This window comes from Cydia pomonella, chromosome 8, assembly GCF_033807575.1.
Source record: "Cydia pomonella isolate Wapato2018A chromosome 8, ilCydPomo1, whole genome shotgun sequence".
Classification (NCBI taxonomy): Eukaryota; Metazoa; Arthropoda; class Insecta; order Lepidoptera; family Tortricidae; genus Cydia; species Cydia pomonella.
Genome location: NC_084710.1, coordinates 7931813 through 7946733, shown reverse-complemented (window position 1 = coordinate 7946733; position 14921 = coordinate 7931813). Strand labels below are relative to the sequence as shown.

Sequence of the window (14921 nt, the reverse complement as noted above, 5' to 3'; positions counted from 1 at the left end):
TGAGGAAGTAATGTTATTTATTCTCAGGAATGCACCCTTGAAATTAATGTACTTAAAAAAAATGTGTAAAAAACACATCTACCATTCCTACCAAGCTCCGGATCAGCAAAACCGAGCTAGCCAATCTCACATATAATAGCATAGTTTACATTAATAAAGAAGGACTCAAATATGGCAAACAAGAATTACCTAATCGTATTACATACTACATAACTATCGGCTTTCATACTAGTAGGTAATATTTCTGTAAGTGAAACGGCTACACATACACAAGTGTAGCACACACATACGTAAAACCAATCTAAAAACCTGATATTACAGTCGAATCTATCCGAGCATTACCATTCAATCAGCGAGCTCAATTTCCGTCTAGAACGTTCAGAATTAGCTTAATACCTTTCCACGATTTTTGAAATGGCCACTTGAGGCGATCACCGACAATGACGCGTAGCGAAGAGAACATTTATCTTGTAAAATCTGTTCTATTGAATGGGATGAAAGAGCCATTGTGTCCCCTTTAACTGATTACTACAGGTAATAGAAGCGAAAATACGGCCTCTACAATGGGATGTTCATAGCCCACTGTGGAGATTCACGGAGCGCCAGAATTGATCACTTGATTTTATCGCTTCAACATTTTTAATGATCTGAAGTTTCTTTTGTTGATATAACTATCTCGACAGCGATATTTATTCAAATAGCACCGTAACATTAATTTAATATTTAGAAAAATGTTCGCAAAAAATAAAGAACCGTTTCTTGCTTTCTTTGTTTATCAAATATGTACGAGTAGAAGGTAGATGCCTATTTAGAAAGTGTACAAGCTGTAGGATCTAATAACTCGTCTTATTTATATATAGATTATTCGCTTCTGTACGGATTTAGCTTCTATTATTTTATATTTCGGTAACCTGGTTTTACCGATTTTTGAATTTCTGGGCATTTAAATCCTACTAATAGAATAGAAAACGAGAGACCACTCTAGATTCCCAATTTCTATCGCTCGTATTTCAAAAATAGCATTTCACCGTTTTCCACAGATTTTGTAGTGACGAATTCGCCCCTACTAGATGGAAATAGAAGAAGACATATTAAGTATGAATTTTATTAGTATATACGATGGACAAGATGTAGTTGTGCATACCTATCTACTTGCTAGAGTTTACGTTGTCCACGCTGATATACAACGTATTTATCTCGCTTTGTGTAACTATGAAAGCGGCGACTCGGACACACTTGACCGAGTGGTCATAGGAATATGGGTCATCCAAAGCTGTGAAAACAGTTCTCGTTATGCGTCTTCATCTATCCCTGTCCGAGAAAGTTTCTTATCGTAGAAATATAAGCTTTTTTGCTTTAAGCAGGCACTTAACACATTTCATACTTACATTGGCAAATATTCGAAGAGCTGAAATATTGAATAGTAGCCGTACCATGAGTTGACACTTGACGTTCACGTAAGCGACTGCGTATACTCAATCGCAGTCCATCTCGCTCGCACTGATGGTACGATAGAGAGGGAAAGCAATCGAGTTCACGCAGTGGCAAACATAAAATGTAAAATGCCAACTCGTAGTAGCCGTGTAGGTATAGTCAACCAGGGTGAATCGCGATGACGGCTTGAATACGGATCAAATACGGGAATGCAATTTATCTGATACTTTCTTAAAAAGTACCTACTTAGACAAATTTGCCCGGTTTATATCCCGATTCACCCCGCCATCCCTATTCACCGGTCACAGTTGACGATACTTACAGTAAAACATTATCATATGAGGTTCCCTAAAATCGTCTTAAAAACTGACAACAACATGGTTTACTTTTTTTCTACACGATTACAAACTATTCTACTCCTATTTGTCGTCCGTCGAACAAGCTTATGTCACATGCGTAAGCGTCTCGGCCAGTTGAATCAATTTGCGAGTATGAAACTGCCCGTAAACGATTACTTGTTATTCCCACTAGTTTCACGAGCACTGACGAGGACGAATTTTAGCTAACAGCTCTTTAGTTAACAAGTATAATGCAAGAAACGGGTGTGTAATGCTTAATATAATTATAAAAAAACTACATTTATTAGTTATTACCAGAGATCGGACAAATTTGCGTCATTGCTCGCAATAATGTGGACACGACTCCAAAATTAATCAAATATGTAATCATTTAATTAATTTCTTACTTGACTTAAATTTTAATTCTTAGTCAATAAATACAAAAGTTTGTTAAAGTATAGATTTATTAAAGAAAATAATCAGTATTTTTTCCAAATTTTCTGCAGTCAGTCTATTTCTTTTTACATCAAAAATATACTTAAGTGCTAAAAAACTCCGCTCGCACTCCACTGATGTTAATGGGGCAAACTTAAGTAGTTTTATAGGAATATTATTATTCCAGTATAATTCAGAGTTTATTTTCTGTTCTTTGTTTAGTTTATCCCGATTTTGAGGTTATCGTCCACATTATTGCGAGCAATGACGCAAATTTGTCCGATCTCTAGTTATTACAATGCCATTTGATATTATATTATATGTTATAATGTAATTTTTATTATACGTTCCTTTTGTTATATTGTGGATTTCATCTAAACTGTGATTGATATAATGCCTGTTGTAATATATTCTTTACCCCGAAAGTTTTACATAACTTTTAAAACAAGTAGTATGCAGGCCTTATACCTAAGTACAGATTATCATCCCAGCTAACCCAACCTAACCTATTCTTTCAAGATTATTGATTATGCGGGGGTCGCAGTTCAAACATAACCTAAACCACATTTTTGTGAGGTTTTTTATTCTACGGGGGGTCGAAGTTCTAACCTGACCTAACCCTCATTTGGCTAGGTACGAGTAGTTAGGTCCAAATTCATTTCGTTCTTGTTTCTGAATACTCTGTCACGTGTGTATGTCTTCTATCAAATAAATAAAAAAGTTGAGTCCTATTTGTATAACTTTCTAGCTCTAGATTATATTTTACATAAAAAATTATAAAAACTCAATTTCATTTCATACAAAAAGCTCCATTCCGTCGCCTTTTTTGGGGAAAAAAAAAAACAAGACAACGAAAAGAATATTGACCCAGTTATTCGTTTGTCGCAGTTCCAACCTAACCTAACCCATTTAAATTTAATAAATTAAATCATACACTCTTTAGGATACACAAATAATTATGTGATGTCACTTGTTAGACCAAATAATATGCTTTTGAGTATGTAATAATTATGGCAAAATATATTAGACGAAGTGTAAATTTACCTTATGACCATTATACCAATAATAACATTATATTTGCCGTTAATTAGGTATTACGGTAATATGCCATTTATTACGTCATTCAAAATAACGATATATCAAACTATAATATGTGAAAAGTAATTATAAAATTATAGTGCACCCGCAAGAACCTTAAGCTCCGTAGTAACTACGCTTAAGAGAGCGTTTTTAATGGTTTGTCAAAGCGATCAACAAGGGCGTACTCGACGAGTTATTAAAATGATATACGAGTATGGCTGGACAGGATTGTTCTTCACAATATTTTCACAGCGTAACAGGTTTGACATAACAGCAGTACAAGTGTAATACAATTTAAAATAGTTATTACTCGTCTAGGGGTCAGAGGGCTAATATCGAGAAATTGAAAAACTGCCTCTATTGCTCGAGTATAAAAGAGCCATAGAGCCATTTTCGATTGTTTGATGTTGGCGGTCGGCCCGGGCTACAGCATATTCTAAATATTAACTCATAGCCGAAATATTTTTTTAGTTAATTACACACGATAGTTTTCTTTGTTCTCAACATTTCCACAGTTGCTTATTTCATTTAATTATTTCGCTAAAACTGTGAAGTAATACTATTAATAACTAACTTAAATCTAAAGTAGGCTCTTGAGGAATGCCTCACAGTGCTTGGCACAATGGTGCCAAGGATGCTGGCGGCATTTTCTCGTTGTATCACAATGCTGATACGTTTTGCGAGGAAGCCGCCAGCTCATCGATCACCAATTACGTCAATCAGACGCTTCGCGATTTCTTCAAAAACGTGTACGCTGGTACTCCATGGACCTAGAGTTTCAACGCTAAATGGTACAAAATGATACTCTCTACCGAGGCTCTTACGTTTATTACGTTTCAAAATTTCGGCGCTTTCCGCCGCTCCGCCCGCTTTTACATTAGTAAGTAACATTGATAGGTATGTTAATATTTTTTCTTAATGTAAAAAAACAGTTAAAGTGGCAAACATAATTTATTACAGATTTAATACACCATTTCAATCTAATTTAATTCATCAATACACGCTGTGTTCATAATACATATGTATAAAATTATTCTAATTACTGTGTTTATGTTTACTGTAAAATAGATACCAAAACCGTAAGAAACTCAGCTCAAGCTGTTGTTGTGGTTTTTATTTGATGCGCCTTTGACGTCTCAAGACAAGACATAGCTGCAACACCACAGAAGTGAACAAATTTGGCGAATACAGTAATATATTTCAAACCTTTATATTAGGTACGTACTTATAAAATAACACTATTCTAACTGGAACTAACGAACACTTAACCCAGTTTGCTCGACCGGCGACTGGTGTGTTGAGGCCTGAATCAAGTTGTCTGCCGTCAGAGCATGTGGACGTTTCAATATCCGCCGTTGTCTATGTCTAGAGCGGACGGCTGGGAAGATGACTCCAGTTTCTACTGGATTTATCTTCGTAAGGAACTGTTTTATGAGAGTCTATGCAAAACATGTGGCCGTGTTTTCCATGTCTTATCTGGGATACAAGTCTAAGTGGTATAAAATTCACTAGAAAGGTAAATCACGACACATTCTCGTTTTTTTAAATGTATTTGTTAACATTGTTACATGATAGCAAGAAAACATGGTTACGTCGACTATTTATTACAAGTACGTATGACAGTAACTTACAATTAAGTTATCCACTTTAAACAGCCAACTCAAAGATGTCAATATTTACCATCCTCTAGACTACCGACCAGGCGCGGATCCAGCCCTCAAAAAAGGTTGTGGTCACAGCCACCCTAAAATCGGCCAAGTGCGAGTCGGATTACGAACTCACTCATGAACAATCATGACTCATGAGATATGATCGTCGTCGTTCATGAACGATCATCAGCCTATCGATCTCAATAGACTGTGAAAGTGTTACGTCACAAGACTATTCATAATGATTCCCCGACATATTTTTTGTAGATTATTGATTCGCAGACAACGTTTCGCCGAAAATCGTTTTGCAGAGTAACCTAGATGTAACTTTTGGTAATTTTGGTTTTACCAACAAAAAAAAAAATTTACCCAATTTCATTTCCCAAATATTTTTTTGCAACTGTACATTTTTCAATCAACCTTTTCCTTTATATACTTATTTGACAGATTTCAATTTAACAAATTACCATTTCCCTAAAAACAATTCAGTTAGAACAATTTTTTTTAACTTGATTTATAAATGTTGAACAATTTTTAGTTTATCAAACATGTTTAGTCTATTTTTATTTATTTTTTACAACAACATAAAAACGAACTGTTGCCAAAAAAGCGGGCTAGGTTAGACCTGCGACACTCTTAATAATGAACTCTTGTTAGAAAAGCAGGTTAAGTTAGAACTGCGACCCCCAGAAAGGCAAACGGTTGCCGGAAAAGCGGGTTAGGTTAGAGCTGCGACCCCCACAAAAACGAACTGTCGCATAAAAATACTGTGTGGCTAGGTTAAGTTACTAGATTTTTTTGCTATACATAAAAAAGAGACAGCAACGTATTAAAATGACTAAATAAAAAATTTATTTGTCAAAATTGGTTTGTAATGTTTTGATTTGATTTACCTAAAAATTTGGCAACTATATAATTCGAGGAATAAAAATGGTGACAATTTTTTTTTAAATACGGAAATGTCTACACAGTGTTTTTCAAAACGTTCTGATGCAAAACATTTTTAATGCTATGTATTGAGTTGGGAAATGATTATTTGGTGTTTATGCTTTTGCGTTAAATTCTTTGGAAAATGCAATGCAAAAACTTTTGGTCATCTTTTGGGTCTTTTGGTTAGAGTTTTTTTTCTTTATTTCTTACTTTCTGATTTAGCAAAAACTTGGTAATCCGTTAGTAACCTAAGAATTACATTTGGCAGAGTAATCTGTCGGATTAAACACCTTTTCTCGAGTAACGTTTTTTAAATTTAATTTCGCATAAAGTGACAGTTAGTAATTTAGCAATTGCGGTACTACATACATATTATAGGCGTATAAAGTAATGTCGGAAATCTCAAACAATTTATTGCAGTCTATGGAGCCCTGTTTACATAGATAACTACGCTAAAAAACAACTACGTCTGATAATTCAAAGCTGGCCATATTTTTAGAAATTTGGACTAATGTAAATGTTTCGGGTTTCTAAGACTCGTTAAGCTAAAAACAATTGCCCCTGTAATGTTAGTAAATAATTGTTATTCTTGTAAATAAGTAGGGGTCAGCTGATATTAACATGCTCCAATTTCTTATAATTAATACAAAAAATCACTCTACCTATCGTGTTTCGACCACGGGTTTCTCGGGTAATTGTGACGGTTACCAAACGATTACTCTATGAAAAGTAAATCCGCTTATAAATGTTATACCAAGTTGCCAATTGACTACTCTACGTAATGAAATTCTGCCAAACAGTGGTCTGCCAAAGCGTCAGCGAAACAAAAATCGGCGTAATTTTACTCGGCGAATCAATAGGGCACCCTATTAGGGTTGTGGGCATGCCCATCGTGCCCACAACGGTGGATCCGCCCTTGCTACCGACTGTCGAATATTAGGTAGGTAACTTATTTTGCCAAGACCAACAAAAGGAATATTAGATCTCGAATTGTACAGGAGTGGCACGAGTAAGGAACAATAATTTCAAACTTATGCAAACGTCAAGTTGTGCATATAGCTTCGATTTAGATAATAACACGTATTTCTAAGAATTAAGAAATAGTAAAATTAAGAAATAAAAAAATTGGCTGAAGTGTATTCGTAAGGGCTCTTCAATACATAAGATAAAATAAATCTAGTAGTATGCAACTATTTATTTAGACATCTGATTTATTTAGTCAGGTTACATTAAATTAAGTGGCGCCGCCGGCTCGGTTCTAAGTAGCATGAGTCAAACTTTAGACGTATCGTTCTCTTTTCATTACTATCGAACTCAATAGTTTGCTTTTCGGATATTGTGGCTATATTTCAGACGGTCTCCTTCCAGTACAATTCCGATACGAGCAAGTTTTGAAGTCTGGTGGCTGTCACAACACCGAATATAGAGCTTGCTATTCTCATACTTACCCAGCACAGGCGTGCGTTTATCTCCCGCAAACCAGTTTCAGCGTGATCTTAAGCACTGCCACTATATTGCCAAAAATGACTGCAAATCATGCCGCGGAAGGTTTACGTATACTTTGTACATGCTACTGCTGCTGCCGGCTGAAAACTACCTCTAACGTCAACCTCCAGAAGCAGCATAAGCAGCAACAGGGAGTGATAAGCAAGACGGCGTTTTTATGATTTGCCTGCATCGGCGGATAAAGTCAATTTAGGAAAATGGTCAATTCAGGAAAATGTTTTCGCAATAGGAATAAGAGTAGTGCACTAACGTTGAGCATTGAGTTTGTTTTATTGTTGTTACTCAGCCAATTTGTGTTGCTGGCTCTTTGTTCTTGTGACGTCTATGTTGTTTGTAATTTTGATCATGCGGTTTCCACTTTACGGAACACACACAATAAACTATAGTTGTATATAAATTCACCTATTCATTTTTATTTGCAGTGATGTGTATTATGGTGCGATACCTATAAAACAGAAATATAGCTACCTACAATAGATAAGATAGAACAGAAATAGTGGTGTAGGTTGGGTAGTGTTACCACGATGGAAAACAGCCAGCATAACCTTCTAGCCTAGCGTTGTCGACCTTTGATATGTAGGTATAGATGATGGAGTCATTTGGTTGACACGTTGACAGGTTATGAGATAAACGCAAATTCCTTACCTGCTGCAGCGAATCCTCAAGCTAGTACGAATTTACTTTCGGTATACATGGACACTACCTGATTTCGACTAAATGTAAACAAGCCCTCATGCTATCATTATAATTAGTTTTGGGCAGTACGAATATAATTATCAATATATAGGACGCGTGAGTGCGCCCTTTCAAGCTAATAGACTGAGGATGGTTTGATGCATTAGTAATTAATTACAACTGTAGTACCTTAACAGCTCCACTATTGAACCAACACATAAATCACGCCTAGTGATGTGCCGTCACCAGTAAATTTTACAAGGCGAGTAAATTACCAATAACGTTCCCAAAAATCAGTAAATTACGGTAAACCATATGTTTCCTATTATAAACCATGTTTCTTTTTTTAACATTACACATACACTATTCTTTCATATGAAATTAAATAAATCAACATATGTTTACGAATTAAAAGTTTACCAAAATTACTGAGACATTTCCCAAAATTACCAGTACATTTACTCCTTGCCTGCTCACATTTAAAATTCATTACACAACAAAACTTCAGTCAGACACAGATTCTTAATATGTTAAAAGGGATCACCCACATATTTTAAGTCGAAAACTCTCGTAATTTTTCACTCCGTACCGAGGAGTGTCGTCAGGAGCTTGCGTTGACGGTCCAGAGGAGACTGCGCGCGGCAGCAGCAGCGGGCTCTGGTGGCGGCAGGGTAGACGAGAAACTACCCTCGTTTACGGCATTATTGTCAATATGGGTTGTACACAACACTCACTACGTCATTCGCTAATGGTTCGTCGACACTGTCCACCGACGCTGAATCACAATTTTTTCTTTCGCAAGCACGGCTACCTTATCGAAACGTATGTAGTGAGTCGAATCAATGCACGCTCCTGACGACACACCTCGGTACGGAGTGAAACATGTCGAGATTTTTCGACTTAAAATACATGAGTAATCCATTTTAACATATTTAAGATAACTCATTACATGTTAAATAACTACAGAATTTAAGAGAAAATAAAATTAAAATGTAAAAATTAGGTATAAACCTAATTAGTTATTAACAAAATAAATGTCTTTACATACTTCATTTAGTCATTATCACAGTGTGAACGCCGGTACTTGATTGCTGGGATGATTTGGCGAAGAAATGAGTGCTAATACCTTTTCAATAAAAAATTGGTTTAATAACCAGAAAACTACAAGGTGTAAAAAAATCATAGGTTAAATAGCACGTATTCCATTTGGTGGCTTGAGGACGAGTGAAGGACGCGGCGCTGTCGGTAAAGCCGTAGGCTCGCGTCGATCGGGCAGGTTTCTTGGCGTATGCGTGTGTGAGTGGTGCATCATATTATATAGTTTGCACAAACACATGCTAGGCGTTAACATGTTGCGGCCTCAGGAACGAAGTTCGTGTCTATGACTGGTAGCGGGCACAGTCGGTTGCGCGGCTCGTCGAAGAGTCCCCGAGGTGGTGTGTACGTCGGCGACGCGGGTCACGCCGTCGGAGCCGGGGTAGAGGCGCGTCACGCGCCCCAGCAGCCATCGGTTGGGAGGCAGCCGGTCATCTTTCACCAGCACCATCTCTCCTAATTGGAGTTGCTGGCCTTGCTTGCGCCATTTCTGTCTTTTCTGGAGCTCTGTAATATATTCTATATAATATCGGGACCAGAAATGGGCTTTTAATTGTTGAATCCTCATATATCGTGAGAGAGTAGGTATCGCCGCAGGGTCAGAGCTCTGAGGAGAAGGCAACATCGTTAGCGTTCGTCCGATTAAGAAGTGAGCGGGGGTGAGTGCTGTAAGGTCTGAAGGGTCGGATGATAATGGGGTGAGAGGCCTAGAATTAAGGGTAGCCTCGATGGAAGTGAGAACTGAATTTAAATCTTCATATGTTAAGTGGGCTAAACCTAAGACCCTTTTTAGGTGGTTTACGGAACCCTCGGCCAATCCATTAAAGTGTGGACTATATGCTGGTGAAAATTTGAAGTTTATGAACAACTCAGATGCTTTTGAGCTGATGTAGTTACTGTTTGATTTTAAGAATTTAGATAACTCATTACATGCGCCTGTGAAGCAAGTCCCATTGTCTGAGAAAATATTTTGAGGCTTTCCTCTGCGGGCGATGAATCGATCTAGTGCTGAGAGGAAAGTGTTACTACTTAAATCGGTGACAAGTTCTATGTGAACTGCTTTTACGGCCAGACAAACAAATATGCAGAGGTACGACTTTATCAGTCTACTGCCTCGACCTCTTCGGTTCAGTATCATGATTGGTCCGGCGTAGTCACACGCGGTATTAGCAAAAACATAGTCAGTATGTAGCCGTGGTGAAGGAAGATTGCCCATTATGGGTTGGACGCTCTTGCCTGCATAACGACGACATCTAATGCAATTTTCAACGATTTTTCTCGCCAGGTTACGACCATTGATAAACCAGAATTTGTGACGCAATATTGCAAGTAATAGTTGCGGAGGTGCATGTAAAAACATAGTATGATAGTGTCTAAATATTAAAGTGGCTAAATGATGCTTTGAATCAAGCAATATTGGGTGTTTAGTGTCATAATCAAAAAATGAGTTACAGAGGCTGCCACCTACTCGTAACAGTTTATCATTTGTGTTATAAAATGGATTCAATTGTAGCAATTTATTATTGGCAGACAATTGCCTTTTGTTTTTTAATAAGTCATATTCTGAAATAAAACTTTCAAGCTGAACGAATCTGCACATTGAATTCAAGGACAAATTTAGTTCATAAATTTTTATGTAACCAGTGTGTTTGTTTTGCGGGTTACGACAGTTGTGAATAAACCGATGAACGTATGCGATTATACGTTGAAGCTTACTGATTCTAATTCAAAGAATTAAGAAATTTGATCATTTAATTGTTTATTATAATGTTGTAAGTGTAAATTAATGTTATGGTTGCAATGGACTGTATTCAATTTTGATGGTAAGTTTTGTTTTGATGAAACTGTAACTAAGAAACCCAATTTGGTTTCCCATAAAGCTGGTTTATTTTTACCTAATGGAATTTTATGAGTACCAAGTACTGACCAAAATATTCCTGATCCAAGTAGCATGTCTACTGGAGCAGGTACATCAAATGTGGGATCCGCCAACCTAATGTGTGGCGGTATGTTTAACGTTGTACGGTCAATTCGAGACACTGGCAACGGTTGAGTTATACGTGATGCTACTAAACAGGGCACCTTTTCATGATAATCATTGAGTAATGACGATATAAGTACGTCGCAACTTTTTGACAAATGTGATGTTTGATCATTTAATCCGTCGACTATTGTCGGAGCTGAAGAAGTAGGTAAGTTTAATTTTGCGCATAAACTTTCAGTAACGTAACTCGCGGTTGAACCATTATCGAGTAACGCTCGTATTGTTTGTTTTTTACCACTGTGGTCTGTCACTTGAATTAAGACCGTTGACAGTAGCATGCTATTATTATTTACGGCTGACATAGAAATTTCTTGAACTGGACTAGAAAATTGTTCATCGTCGTCAGGCTGCGGCAAAGAATGCAGCGCGACGTCATTTGACGAAGGCGAAGGCGCAGGAGTTGTATGTTCATGCAACAGACTATTGCGCTGTAATCCACATATGCGACACGAATTCAGCCTACACGTTTTTTCATTGTGACCCACGCGTAAACAGTTTAAGCAAACCTTGAGTGACTTAGCTTTATCAACGCGAGCTTGTAATTTTAATGTTTTAAACTTTGGACATAGATACAGTGCGTGGTCTTGATTGCAAAACGGACAAGCATACTTGCGAGAAGTAGTGGGGGAATAGGTATTAAGGATGACTCACGCTACACAGTGCCAGGACCGGGCCGGGGCGGACCGGAGCGAGCCGTCACACGGACTTTCAGGAGCGCCACCGTCGCCGGACCGTTCCGGGGCCGGGGCGACCGGGCCATCATCTCTATATTATAGTATCTCTATGCGTTGACACTATCGTTGAGTCTCCGAGCGCGAGACAGGCCGGGCCGGGCTGTCCGAGCTCACCGAGCCGTCCAAATAACGGACTGTTCATGACAAATGTCACAAATGTCAATCATATTGAAAAAATTGGTTCGATGGGAAGCAAGTCGATATAGAAATAAATAATAAAATCAAAATATTGGCCCTGGCTGCCATAATAGCTGATGAAGAGAATACTGCATACTCTGGGCAATTGTGCATTTGGACATTTCGCGGACACTTTCGGAAAAAGGAGAATTACACAACATTATGTGAAGAGCTTTATTTCCACATGACCCGAGACTCTTTCGAAGCCACCGTGTTCTCTGCTTAAGGTAATGGAAATACAATGCGTGTATATTGTCTCAAATAATCATGTCCCGAAGCATATTAAACTATTAATAGTATAGTCAAGTTAAGAAAAAGTATGGAAGTAAGTCGTGTAGTCGTGCTTTTTTTGGATTTGTTAGATGGCGCAACTAGATTGATTCCCCCGAGTTGCACCGTTTCTATTATGTACGGAAGACCGTTAAATTTTAGGTATAAACTATAAAGTGCCGTAATTTTGGAGTAAATTAAAAGCTATTAGGTTCAAGCTAAGTAGTGTATAGAGAACACTTTGGTGCATAGTATATCTTAATTAAAAAGATGTGCAATGTATGATACCCTAAAAAAAATTTTTTTTTCGATTGCGGCTCGAGGATAAGTCAGTCGGTTGGTGCAATCTCAAGTTAAGCTTTTTAAAGCATTATAAACATTCAGTTAACTTTGCACGCCTGGGCAAATTATGGAACATGTATTTTTAATTATTTTGTACATTGTGCTTCGGGGGAAATTAAGAGACACGTGAAAATTTTCAAAACGGTACTTATGTAAAGACACTACATTTGCACTAAATAAAAAATAGATTTTTTTCACCGGAAGTTTGTCAAAAAGTAAATAGAATTAATCGCAACGAATTGCAAGCAAAGGTGGTTGGCAGCACGTGGCGCGGGGCGCGCGGGGCGGGGAGATAGCGCAGCGCGCAGCTAGGGTTTGCAATATCCGACAATTTTTCGGCTCCGGATACATAGAAATAGGATATTAAGAACGACTGTCAAACTTCAAAAGTGCGACCAAAAATGAAATGCAGGTTTGTGCGTAAATTGTCTATGTGAGATCAAAAATAGTGATGTCATGTTACAACATATTAATAATCTATCGGTGTTTGACTGCTTTATCGACTACTTATTCAAATGTGTTTGATTGTATAAAAAAATGTTATACGAGTAGGTATGAAGTCGCTTCCCTTATGGTCATATAGGGCCCAAAAGGTGCCTATGAAACCAGCATCATATTTTAATATGTTGTTAAGCATGTTATTCTGACTAAAAAACCATCGGGAGACAGTTTCTAACGTGGTTAAGTCACCAGTTATGACGTCATCAAAATGGCCGGTGCCGTGTTCAGAATATTGCGTATACCACAGCAAGTATATCACATGTAAGCTTGTGTGGGGTGTCATAAAAAGCAAAATTAAATGCGCTACAATATCGTTTACACATTTGACCTTGTAAATACCATAGTTTGCGAGAAATTTTAAGTTTTATTTAAATATTCCCGAAAAAAAATCCGTTTTTTGTTTTCATCAACTTTACTAGTAACTTTATAGGAAGACATTGTATCAAGATATGAATGCTATATTAATAAGCTATAAAATTCCATTAAAATTTTGAAAATCGGTTTATAAACAAGCAAATTACACTATTTTTGTTCCATACCGGATGACACCACCAAGAGTCGGATGGCTGTTTCAATACAATTTGCAAGGCAAATGATGTTTAAGTAAAGGTAACTTGCTGAACGATATTTATAGTAAAGTAATATTTTCGATAAAAGTATTATTATCAAAATTAAGAATACTGAGATCGTTTTATTGTAATTTACTCCGGATCTAGCTAATTAAAGTTACACACTAATTAAACAAAAGTATTTATTTTTTTACGTATTATTTTGTCCCAGAGCATGCACCTTCGCATGCGCAAAGCATAGTGTATTTAAATCCGTGTTTTACTCCCCCACACCCTGTACAGCGTTCTTTGCACTTGCAAGACAATAGCTCCTTGCAGAGGTGTACGCTGGTCCATCATTTTTCTTTCGCCAAGCCTAGTTGCAAGAATCTAGCATTTGTGGGTCGCTATTCAGGTAAATTGGTCCCAATGTGGGTCTGTTAAGCCCTTTTTATATGCTGTAGGAGAGCATCCTGTTGAAGGAATATACTCGATCGCTCTGGTTTTTCCTAAACAAGATCCTCCTCGCAGTATTTACATTACCTATTTGTGTCCCTACTGGGAAGTTATATGTAGGGTTTGCAATTAGAATATTGTGATATTCTAATTATTCGAATATCCACCAAAATAAATATCCGAATAAACTGATTTAGATAACACAGAAATAACGTTTTTAACTATGTTTTAATACAATGATATCACCCCAACTAATTTTAAATGATTACTTGATTACTATAATAGCTAACATAATGTTATCTCTAAAACCGTACTTAATAAGGAGGGTTTATATCTAGATTAGCTGGTGCATAGTTGGAAATACATCCAATGCCTCACCTCGTGTTCATTCGTCATGAAATACTAACTATGAAAGCAATACTTACTTACTTCACTGGATCAGTGACCCAAAAAGAATCTTGGCCTTTGATACAAGAACAACGTCACTCTGCTCTATTCTGCACCACTCCACGCTAGTTGGATACTCCTAGGGCGTTTTAGGGCTACATCGCTCATACTCATACTCATACTCATGCGGTATATCTTTTCACAGCCCGATTCTCTCCCGTCCACTCCAAGTGACCAAGCCTGCGAAGTCGTGCGGCTATAATCTCGCTAATTATATTGGATGCCGCAACTAGCTACTCTAGCTCCCTATTTTTCCTACG

At 37.4% G+C, this 14921-nt stretch overlaps 1 protein-coding gene across 1 annotated transcript; it reads right to left on the bottom strand.

Annotated features, from left to right (window-relative positions):
* Positions 1–9128: 9128 nt before the first annotated feature.
* Positions 9129–9934, bottom strand: LOC133520471 (uncharacterized). The gene has a single exon (XM_061854904.1). It carries the CDS (start codon positions 9765–9767, stop codon positions 9408–9410), a length of 360 nt encoding a protein of 119 aa, XP_061710888.1. The 5' UTR covers positions 9768–9934; the 3' UTR covers positions 9129–9407.
* Positions 9935–14921: the final 4987 nt, after the last annotated feature.

What these genes read in the sequence shown, in the direction of transcription:
- LOC133520471 (XM_061854904.1), bottom strand. Translation starts at nt 9,767, where the DNA reads ATGTTGCCTTCTCCTCAGAGCTCTGACCCTGCGGCGATACCTACTCTC.